We start from the raw sequence: 12,500 nt of genomic DNA, 5'->3' as shown, positions 1-12,500 counted from the left end.
CAGTCTTCAGTGTCACATGATCCTTTAGAAATCATTCTAAAATGCAATAGCATGCATTTTATTTTTTTAATGATAGGAATGGTAGCTTGTACTCTTGTAGTCTCATTTTGTTTCTTATCTCAAATGAGAAGTTTCTTTTTAATTTCTTGACGCAAAAATAAATATTTTTTTATTTTTTTATTTAATGCATTTATTTATTTACTTTTTACATTTTTTTAATTAGTATCTAAATATGCATTTAAAATAAATAAAAAATATTTATAAAGTATAAAAACTTCTGTATATATCGATATATTACAGAAAAAAATATTGTATTTGTATTATTTAAAAAGGTATTTAATAATAATAATAATTTTAGTAGTAGTTATATGGAATTTATGCAATGCATATTTAACAAATAAATATTTTGCTACAGCAAATATTAATCTATCTCACATGTTCAGTGCCATCTGTTTGGGTTCGTTGCTATCAGGTCAGTCAGTAAAACTCCATCAGTTAGTACCATTTTTATTCTGTATGTTTTGTCCAATCACGTCGTGTTATACAGATTTTGCAGACATCCCTGAATGCATTTGCTCTCTGTGACTCTTAGACATCATCTGGAGCTCCGAGTCTGAAGCTCTTGACATCTGTAACTGCCATCAGGAAGCCAAACCACCAACGACAGGCGCTGAAGCACACAGAGAGGCTCTGTTGTTCCTCCGCCGAGCGCAGGTGCTGCAGTAACCTAGAGAGACTAGTGCAGGTCTGGTTAACCCGTCAGCAGCAGCATTCCTCAGCAGATCTTTTCCATCGGGGTTTCACGCAGCTGCAGGTGCGGTTTCACCTCGCAGGAAGCTGTAAAAACACGATCCAGCCCCGAACATAACCAACGGCTTCTGACATATTCCGAGAGAAGGCAGATATGTTCCCGGTTTTTGATGTTGAAAGCCACCGAATGAATCATCTGAACTCTCTCTGCGCTGCGGAGAGAAGCCTCAGGATGTGGGAACAAAGATTGAATTCAATTTAAGAGCCAAAATAACGAAAGAGACGATGGAAAAAAAATGTGCTTTCCAAGAGGAAGAACTAGCGTTTAAGAGAGTGCAGTCAGATTGATGATGCTGAATCTGTCAAATTATTCCTTCTTTTAAAGATCAATCCATCATTTTGAGACCGTTGTCACACTAGATTTCAAGCTCACATTATTTACAAGCTCCAGACGTCTTTTTTTTTTTTTGCAATGAATAACAAATATAAAATATATTCCAGATAGACGTAATGGTTTTGTTGCTGCACGATGCAACGAAATGAACAAAGTCGCCATATGGCTTAGTGCAATTCTAAAATCACAGAATTAAATATCAAATTGACAAAATATAAGCTTGATGGTTTAACATATACAATTTAAGAAATGAAGACACATAAATGTTAGTATTGTAATTTTACTGTTGTATTGTAAATTCAATTTTGTGTAATCATTATTATTATAAAAAATTTTTTTTATATTTTTGTTTTAAGTAATATTTAGTAATTTGCTTAATGTTTTCCTACTAATCTTTAAATAAAAAAACAAACCAAAAATATTTTAGAACAACATTTTATAAAACAATAAAGCACTATTTTAATTTAAATAATAATGCATTTTTATTATTGTTGCTGTAATAATTATATGAGGCATATTGGTGTTATTATTGTTTGGTATTATTATTTTCTAGTCATATTTTATTTTATTTTTTTCATATTGGTATATAATAACCACAACATTTTTGGTCAAATTTTGCTGCCCAGCAAACAAGCACATTTTAAATAATAATCATAATTTGTATCTAAAAATACAAATATTATTATTTTTTGTTATCATTATAAATTTTTTTCCCTGCAAATCATGCTGCGCTCATGCAGTGCCACATGTGTGTGTTCCACATACAGTATTGTGTGTGTGTGTGTATAAAGAGGTCAAAGGTCACGTTTAGGGGTAAATGTGAACAGACCCTCTCTCTGTGTGCACTGAGCTCAGGAAATGAGGTCGTTCCCTTCAGTGTCGTAGAGGAAGGAACTTCTCTGAGCCGTTTGGTGATGATGACTGAATCGTGGAGATCTTTCTCTTCATGTTTATTAGCAGTTTTTAGTAAGTCGAGCTTCTCTTGATGGACCTGGAGATCAAGAACTGAACAAACCAGCAGATATGTGATAACTGGACAGAAGGCCAGTGATATTTTGCTTCAGCTTTGATAGCTCTCCTCCATCAGGTTTAAACTGGTTTAAATGCAGTGAGTTGAGTTGAGTTGTCATAAGTGTTTCAGAGGTTAGTCAGGGTTAAATGTGTTACCCAGAATCCCTGAGAAGACCTTCTTCTGTCTTCTACTTCCCACTGTTGATTAATCCCAGGAAGTGACAGATCCTGCTGTGATTAATCACATTAATCACACAATTGTTTTGTTACAAGTTTTCTGAAATCGTATATATAAATATGAAAATGAGGCATCATCTAATTAAATATGCACTCATTTGCACAAATCCTTATCTATCTATCTATCTATCAATCCTTCCCCATCCATCCATCCATCCATCCTCCTATCCTTTTAATCCATCCATCCATCCATCATTCTCTCCATCCATGTTTACATCATTCATCCATTCACCTATCCTTTAATACATTCATCTATCAATCCATCCATCTTTACATAATCCATCCATCCACCCATCATTCTCTCCATCCATCTTTACATCATCCATCTATCATTTAATCCATCTATCCATCCATCCTTTCATCCATACATCCATAGATCCATCCTTTCATCCATTCGTTTATCCATCCATCCATCCATCCATCCATCATTCTGTCCATCACCATTTTGTAATGAGAGACCTGTAATGCACTTACAATGGTTGAAAGAATGTTTCTAAGACTTTGCCTTGCCTTAATTTTCTTGAAGGATACTGCTCAAAATGACTTTGTAGTGCTGCTGTGCTCAGATGCATGGAAATATAAGTGTGTGTCTGTGTGCAGATGTGTGTATCTTCTCATCTCATTCCTCTCTTGGTGTGCGTCTCTCCAGATGTGAGCTGGTTTGGGGGAGGTGCGTTTGGGAATGCTGGAATCTGGCTTTAGTGGAGGAAGTGCTGGCAATAATGTCATATTCCCAGAGAGAGAGAGAGAGAGAGTGTGTGTGTGTGTGTGTGTGTGTGTGAAGCACACCTGCTAATAACCATCAGGAGCTCTTTAAAGGGGTCCTATTATGCTCTTTTACAAAGTCTTGATTTTGTTTTGGGGGTGTACTAGAACATGCTCTCGGGCTTGATGGTTCGAAAAATGCATAGGCCTAATTTTTCTCACAATTTCAGTGACTCTTGTTGCACCTTCTGTATGTTTGACTACCATGGGAAGTACAGCCTTTAGCTCTATTGCTGAGACGATTTGGAATACTCAGGACACGTAAAATTTTATAATCTCTCAAAATTTGGAATTATCCATGTTTGGAATTTTAATTATATTCTAATGGGTCGCTTTGTGACATCACAATCCCCGGAAACGATCACGTGTGCAGTGCTGTATAAAGTATCTGAAAGCCATACTCAAGTAAAAGTGCAGATGTATTACCAGAAAATTACTTTAGTAGAAGTTGAAGCCACAGTTTAGAATATTACTTGAGTATGTCTTAAAAAAATTGATATTTATTTGAACTTAATTACGAAAAGTACTTTTTGAATCTTAAACAATCTTAAGTATTGAATGTACAAGCACAAGTAAGTGCATAATAGAAACGAAGCAAATGCATATATATATATATATACATAAAATGTTCATACACAGCTTGAGTAGCAAGATTGTGTTCATTTTGAACTCTTTCTTCCATTTTGTATTTCTGGATAAGAACAAGAAGCACTTCATCTGTACTTAGTGTCTTTCATTCCAACATAAGAAAACATGTCTGGAATCTGCATCTTAAATAGCATTTAGATGTATTCACACAGTTTATATATCTCATATATACATTTCCCTTTTAAGCAATCAAGTGTTGTTGGAGTAGACAGTGTTGGAGGTCAATGACATTTGCCTAAAAGATCTCCTGGCAACGATGAACAGCATCAACAACAGTTACTATAGGCAGCTAATATAAATAATGGTAATTAATTATAATTACTTGCAATGACACATGGATGCATTATAACTGCAGTTACAGATGCATAAATAGGCCTTTTTTTCTTCTTCTTCTTCTTCTTTTTTTTTACCATAAAACGTTGAATACTGATATTTGAAATAATTTAAAACATAAAAAAATAATCAAAAGGTGAAATTAAAACGGCCAGTAAGTGACAGCAAGTGACTGTTGATAGATCTATCTATCTATCATCCACCATTCTCTCTATCCATCTTTTCATCATCCATCCATTCAGCTATTATCGAATCCATCCATCTATCCATCCATCTTTCTCTACAAACAACTTTACATCCATCCATCTGTCTGTCCATTTATCATTTTTTTCATTCTGTCTGTTGTTCTAGTGTTCTTTCTATCACTCTTGTACTCCAGTGTATTGTTCTATTGAGTGTTTCTGTCTGATATTGCACAACATATAGAACAGATAAGGGTCTTCAGCAGAAACTGTGTGAATGGAATTCAGTGTGTGTGTGTGTGTGTGTGTGTGTGTGTGTGTGTGTATGTGTGTGTGTGTGTGTGTGTGTGTGTGTGTGCGTGCGTGTGTGTGTGTGTTTGTGTGTGTGAGACAGCTCTGTCATTAAGCTCATGAGGGCTGTGCTCAGAGCAGGGGGTTATGGGTCGTCTGATAGACTGACATGTTGGAGTCCAGCTGACAGCAGAGGTCTGGGTTAATGACCCACCATCACTATGTGTGTGTTTGTGTTTGTGTGTGTGTGTGTGTGTGTGCATGTGTGTGTGTGTGTGTGTGTGTGTGTGCATGCACTGCAGATAACAAGACAGACTAAAACAACGCAGCTTTTTTTGCAATAACTGAGACAGTAATATTTACATTTTATATTTAAGTACAACACTTTCTAATATTTCTAAATGTGTTCTTCTTTCATCTGGTCTCTGTTCCTCTGTTTTCCATTTCTTCTGCTGGAGATGAAGGCCAGAGAGAGAGGGAGAGAGAGAGGGAGAGAGAGAGGGAGAGAGAGAGACAGGCTCTGTTTGTGTCTCACTGCATGTAACAATATTAATATGAGTCTGTTTTGTGTCAGGAGGTTTAATTTCATCTGTGAAAGACACACACACACTCATCTGTCACTGTAACTTCATTAGATGCTGACGAGAGGCCGGACACACACACACACACACACACACACACACACACACACACACACACACACACACACTTCAAACGATATTAGATATGAAACAATATTTAAGATTCAAGTAAGTATTCCTAATTAAACAATATTCTGCCGTGTCCTGAATATGAGGCTGCTGTGATGTCAATATTTACTCTGATTTGTCAGATGCATTTGAAATAATTTATTTATTTATTGCAATACCAGGGTTAGTGGCTGAACTAGTTTGTTAGGAGTCGTTCTTTTACAGCTGATTAGTTTAGTTCTGTTTAATACATCTTTAAAAAAAAAACTGCTGCATTTTCTTTACTTCAAAAGAAGATCATATCATCACCTCCAGTAGATTCAGAAAGTCATGTATACATTCAGTTTTTAAATAAATTAAAATCGTATTCAGTAAAGATGAAAACAAAAGTGATAGTAATGCATCTGCAATTTTACAATATTTCAAATAAACTTTTGAACTCTCTATTCATCTGTGTATCCTTAAAAATAAAATGTGTCACAGTTTCCATAGAAATATTGTGCAGCACAACTGTGTTCAATGTTGATAATAATCAGAAATGTTTCTTGAGCAGTAAATCATCATATTTTCATGATTTCTGGAGATCATGTGACACTGAAGACTGGAGGAATGATGCTGAAAATACAGCGGAGCATCACAGAAATAAATTACAGCTTAATATATATTCACATTGAAAACAGCTGTTTTAAATTGTAAAAATATTTCACAATGTTACTGATTTTTGTTGAAATAAATGCAAACTTTCTTGCATTTTTAATCTAATTGTAAAAAACGTTCTCACGTAACATCTGGAGCTCTAGGTGTTTTTTATTTAAGGAATAGTATACTCTCTGACTGACAGCTGTCAATCAAATCTGATTGATCCATGAACGTGGTTTTGGACTCTGTGCTGGTTTTTACTGTAATCCAAACTAGTTAAGCTAGGTCATCTGCCATGCTAATTCAGTTCTCTGTTGTGTTTTATTGCAGTATCAACTTTATCTCAAGTGTTTCGCTTTAAACTCTTTAGGTAAAATAAAAACAGACCTAAATTAGTGAGTGATTGCCTCGAGTAAAAGTTTAAAGCTATAAAAATATCAGTGTTTGCTTGCAGATTTTTTCAGTCATAATATTGCTAGTAAATTTCACAATTAATTACAAATTCATGTAACGCATTAAATTAAACAAAACAATTTGAAGTTGAATGACTGAAATGGTATTTTCCTGTAAAATGTACTCCAATAATTGTATTTATTTATTATTACAGCGATTTTAGACACACGTGAATTGTATTTCTCAATAGAAGGCTAAGAATTTGGCACCAGATCTCATTTGTGATTTTATTGGGAATTTAGTTGTTTTACCTCATGGTAATGTGCCCAAGTTTGGTTTAAATATAAGTCAGTGCACACACAGACACACACACACACACACACACACACACACACACACACACACACACACACACACAAAGACACACACACACACACACACACACATCTTTTCATATTTCTCTTTTTCATCACTACTCCCTCAATCCATCCGTCTTCACCAAGATGGGGCTGCAATTTCTCTCTCCCTGTGTGTGTGTGTGTGTGTGTGTGTGTGTGTGTGTGTGTGTGTGTGTGTGTGTGTGTGTCTTTGTGTGTGTGTGTGTGTGTGTGTGTGTGTGTGTGTGTGTGTGTGTGTGTGTGTGTGCATGCATGTGTGTGCGTGTGTGTTATATGGGTTTATTGGTCTGTTCTGGCTTTAGGCAGTGAGACCCCAGGTGCCAGGAGAGGTTTGAGAGGTGAAAGGTGTGTGTGTGTGTGTGTGTGTGTGTGTGTGTGTGTGTGTGTGTGTGTGTGTGTGTGTGTGAATGTGTGGGCAGTAGCTGATAAGGAAGGAGATTCAGAGTAATAAATTACAGAGAGAGTTACAGAGAGTCTGATAAATAATGGATGTGTGTGTGTGTGTGTGTGTGTGTCTGCTCAAATAAATTCATTATGTCTCACCTGAACTGGCTTTAGAGAGAAGCCCTTCTAGAAACCCTCAGATCGAGTGACCATGACAGGAAGTGATGTCAGATGTGTCTTCCTGTAGAGCTGAATGTCACAGGAACATGTGCCTCTCATAATTCACCTCAAAATCAATAGAAAGAAAGAATACATTAGTCTAAATCGTTTGTTCATTTTGATATTTTACCACATAATTCTCATTGTAATGCTCTAATAAATCGTATTGTAATACTGTAATAAATGATAACACACTCGATATAGATTATAATAGTGTAGTTTTGGAGTGAGATGTGACCAGGACAGGTTTCCATGGGTTAGTTGTCTGGATGTCTTTAAGGAGCCGAGTCAGACTGTGTTCGGATGGTTTTTAGTCTTTGTGTTGTCCATCTGTCGTCGATGACAGATCTGCTGCTTTAGCGGTTCATCGCAGCTTATTGTAAAGCGGTGTGTTTCTCTTTAAATCACGAAGGCCTGTACGAATGGAGGCTCCTTTTATCAGCTGTTGACTTTGCGATAAATGAGCGTCTCAACAAAGAGCGTGTCTTTCATGCGCCGCGTCACGAGGGCCACTTTGAAGTGAAGTTTTCTGAGCGTGTTTTGATTGAGCTCTCATTGTGAGTGGGAGAGGATTTGTGGAAGCGCAGAGAGAGGGGTTTTTTTTCCCGCGGTGGGTGATTCAATAAAGTGTTTAGGAAGAAAGAGTCCGAGACCATGTAAAGACAGAAGCCGTTAATTACCGCCATTATAAACTGCATAATGTTGCATTGTCTCTCTGTCATTAGAAATAAAACTGTGTGAATGTAAACATCACATTTATGTCACGCACGACCTGCGTTACTGAAGGATTGTGGGAAATATGAACAGTGTGACATGAAGACAATGAATGGAAGCTATTTTTATTTAATTAGGACACTTAGTTTTTCATCTCAGTGCAGATTTGAACAGGATTTATGAATAAATAGATGACTGAAATGTGATTTCTGTTCTTCTCTCTGTAGATCTGGAAGACAGAGCGAGTTCGTCTTGGGGAAATGGAGTTCGTGCCACAAAGGTGAGGTTTTACACATTTATAAATGCTTTTGGTTTCAGTGTTCGGGTTCAAACACTAGTCTTGCTGTAGGCTCCCTTCAAAGGCAGCTGACTTCTAAGGCAACACCTAATTCAGATCAGACTTTGACTAATTTGACTAATTTATTTCTGAACTAATGATGCATTAACTCTAATTAGTATAAAAAATAACTGCATATTATATTATATTATATTTATTATATTATATTATATTATATTATATTATATTATATTATATTATATTATATTATATTATATTATATTATATTATATTATATTATATTATATTATATTATATTATATTATATTATGTACAGATTATTTATTTTGTCATTTATATATTTATTATATATTTGTCAATTGTATTTCTCATTTAGATATCACTTTAGATGAAAGTTAAATTAATACATGTAAATATTATATTAAATATATTTATTTATTATATTATATATATATATATATATATATATATATATATATATATATATATATATATATATATATATATATATATAATTATTATATATTTATTGCTTGTTATATTCCTCATTTACGTCACCTTGGATAAATTAATCAATTACATTTATTGTGTCTTTCCAATTTATGATAATTGTCTAATTGAAATGTGAATGTGTATATTTGGATTGTTTTTTATTTATTTTTATTTTTCCTGAAATTTCACTTCATTTATTATTTATAAACATCAGTATTTATTTCTATTTTAGATATAATGTAGTATTTATCATTCATCTGAAATTATTCAGTTTAGCATTTATATATTTATTTCTATTTTTTTTTTTGTATATTTATTATGTATATATAAATACACACACAGTATATATTTTGAATATATTTACATGTATTAATTTATATTCATATAATTTGTATTATAAATAATTATATTTAATATATAAACGTAATAATTTCTCAAATATCTACATGCATGGTTGTGTTTATACATAATACATATACACAGCACATAAGCTATGTAAGCAAAAACTTATTTTGGATGCGATTAATCGCGATTAATCATCTATTTTTAATACTTATAATGTTTTTTTCATCCTCCACCTTGGATGAACTTTCTTTTGCATTTTGAACTAGTCGCAGTGCATTGTGGGATTGTTTTATCCGTGTAGCCTTTGCATCTGTTGCATCGACATGTTGCACGTTATTTTGACATTATTCCGTTTGACTCTGACGGTGATGTCTGAGAGGTCAAAGGTCGCTCTGATAAGGTCTTGAGTTGGGAAGCGTCTGCCGTCAGCAGAATCAGTGATCAGGTCAGCAGAGGTCAAGCAAGGACGTGCTTACCGAGCACTTTCTGCCGAATGCAAATGAACTCCTTTTAATTAATGCCAGGTTTATTAATTATTCTGGGAGAATCTGAATATTCAGTGGGGAAGACAGGACAGGGTTTATTCAGCATGATCTGATTGGATTATAATCTAAACTATACACACTGAGGCAGGTGGCTGGACAGAAAGAAGAAATAATAATTTAATATTTGTGATGTCAGGTAGAAACCAAAGTCATTTCAGTGTTGGAACAAGTTTTGGGCTTTTGCCAAATAAGACCAATACTGAATATTAACTGTTAATAGTGCCTATGTTGATTCTTTTTAAAATACATGTAGTTTCTATTTATTGTTTGTGCGTGCCATTAAGCACATCAGTATTTATTATTTATTTATTACTTTATTTATGGTGTATGCATTCTAATTTATTCGATCGTTTTTATATTTCTCATTACATCTCATTACATTTTGTCTTACTGAACCATGTACAGTATATCCCTGTATATTAAATGTATGAATACGGTGTGTGTGTATATATATATATTCTCTTTAAAATAAAATAAATGGAGTTCCACTCTTTATGTATTTTGCCATTAAACGTATCAATATATTTTTGTATTTATAATATAATATAATATAATATAATATAATATAATATAATATAATATAATATAATATAATATAATATAATATAATATAATATAATATAATATAATATAATATAATATAATATAATATAATATAATATGTATTATTGTTTTTATAATTTATATGTTTATTGTGAATTGTAATTAACTTTATAACATTTTTAACCATCTATAGGCTTAATATATAATATATTGCAATTTAATTTAATATAATATTGTTAATTTATGTATTATCATTAATTTATATGTTGTAATTTATACATTTGTGTCAAATCCATATTTATATTATTTAATTGTGTCTTTTTTAGAAGGTTATATAAAAGATATATATTTTTGAATATATAACAATATATATATATATATATATATATTGTTTTATATTCAAAAAGATATTTATTTATATATTTATTATTTATATGTATATATTTGACCTTTAACCTTTGACCCCTGCAGAACTATGCTGATGGCTCTCAGTACAGTCACATGGCCAGTCGTGACCTGGGGTCACATGACAACATCTCTCCGCCGTATGCTAACCCCAGATTAGCAGGTAAGAGCTGGAGCGAAGCATGATGGGAAACATGATTGTTTGGCTTCATGCTGTTTTTAATCAGCTTTCATTGTGAGTGAATTGTTCTTTAAATGATTCGGTTGAACCGGTTCACAGAATCATATGAATGATTCGTTAGGGAGTCAGATTGAATCAGTCTGCTGGAGTCTAGAATCAGTGATCAGAAGTGTCTGGAAAGTTTTTGGTGGTTTGTGTGTCTCTGTCACACATCTCTGAGGGTGTGTGTGTGTGTGTGTGTGTGAAGTGCTGATGCTCATTTACCCATAATGCTGTGCTGTGCCGCTGGCCGTCTCTGTCTCATCCAGTGAGCAAATGGTCAGTGATTCAGATAATCGGCCTCAGACTAATTAAACCTGACTTAAAGCATGAAAACTCTCTCTCTCTCTCTCTCTCTCTCTCTCTCTCTCTCTGTCTCTCGCTCTCTTATTAGTATATAAGAAAATATAATTTTTTTCTTTTGCACATTTTGAAGTTATGTTATTGATCTTTTTAAAGATACCCCATTGAAATGGCTTGAGCTGTGTGGTTTGTTTCCTGTGTGGATGTGTTTCCTGTTTAAACAGGAAGCTAGGGTGGAGTTTCTTTTTTAAATAGCCAGTAGAATTTATTTTGCATCAGAGCTGTGAATCATGTTGAATCTGTCACTAATCAGTGGGAGGGGCATTCACATTCTAGAGCGCGTTTGATTGGACAATATTTGCATACGAGTCTTGAGTGCATGATGATGTCATCAGTATTTTGATTCGTTTTGTTTTACTTGGAAGAGAGGGACTGAAGGTTTTGTTCTTGTTGTTTTGTTTTATGAGTACATTTGCACACAAACAAACTGAGAGCCACAAAATCACTCATTATTAATAGAATTAAATTAGATCTGGCAGAAATTGCGCAATGATGCACAGCTTTTCTCTGAAATATGTGTGTATTGCGTGTTAGTTTCTGACTCTCGGACAGTTGTTTGTTGAGGGTCAGGGCTTTGTCCTTCCACGTTTCCTTCCTGTGGAGCTCTGAGCAGACGGTGACATCACTTCCTGTGTCTGAAATCTGTCTCAGGCTCTAAAAATCATGAGGGAATTTTGCATTTAGAGAAAAAAGCATGGGAAAAAATCACATGCATTCAGACCTCAAATGTGAACGCAAAACATTTTATAAAATGCAAGTTGCTTATTTCATATATGGGTCAAAAATGAAAATGTGCTTTTTTTAAAGCATCAAAACGAAGTTTAATGTAGCTTTAATTAAAATGTATTTATTAATTTTTTTTATTTAAAGGTTTTTGCCCGTTTATCAGCAACTCGTATTAAAATATTATAAAATTTAATATGATCACTTTTTCAAAAATGTGTTATTCAGCACATCATGTATTTAATTAGATCTCTTTTTTAATTTATTTATTAAGTACATGTTAAAAACTATGTATGCATTTATTTTATTCAGTGCAGAAATTGATGTATTTATTTATTTAAAATGAATTTATGATTTTTTTAATAAATATTTATTTTTACTTAGAACTTCAATTAGGGCTCTTGATTTATACAAGTATTTATTACATAGTATGTATTGTGTAAAAATTAATGTATTTATTATTTATTTAAAATGTCCTTTAAGGCCGTCTGTAGGATAGCGATTGCTAGAAAATGTCTG

General features: G+C 33.5%; 1 protein-coding gene across 1 annotated transcript in view; it reads left to right on the top strand.

Annotated features, from left to right (window-relative positions):
• tcf4 (transcription factor 4) overlaps positions 1 to 12,500 on the top strand; it is a 148,061-nt gene that overhangs the window by 23,350 nt on the left and 112,211 nt on the right. Inside the window, exons 4-5 of the mRNA XM_059525733.1 lie at positions 8,275 to 8,327; positions 10,742 to 10,838. Of these exons, the coding sequence (XP_059381716.1) occupies positions 8,275 to 8,327; positions 10,742 to 10,838 (150 nt within the window). The remainder of the gene's footprint in view (positions 1 to 8,274; positions 8,328 to 10,741; positions 10,839 to 12,500) is intronic.

Source organism: Carassius carassius, chromosome 36, assembly GCF_963082965.1.
Source record: "Carassius carassius chromosome 36, fCarCar2.1, whole genome shotgun sequence".
NCBI lineage: Eukaryota > Metazoa > Chordata > Actinopteri > Cypriniformes > Cyprinidae > Carassius > Carassius carassius.
This window is presented reverse-complemented; position numbering and strand designations above follow the sequence as displayed.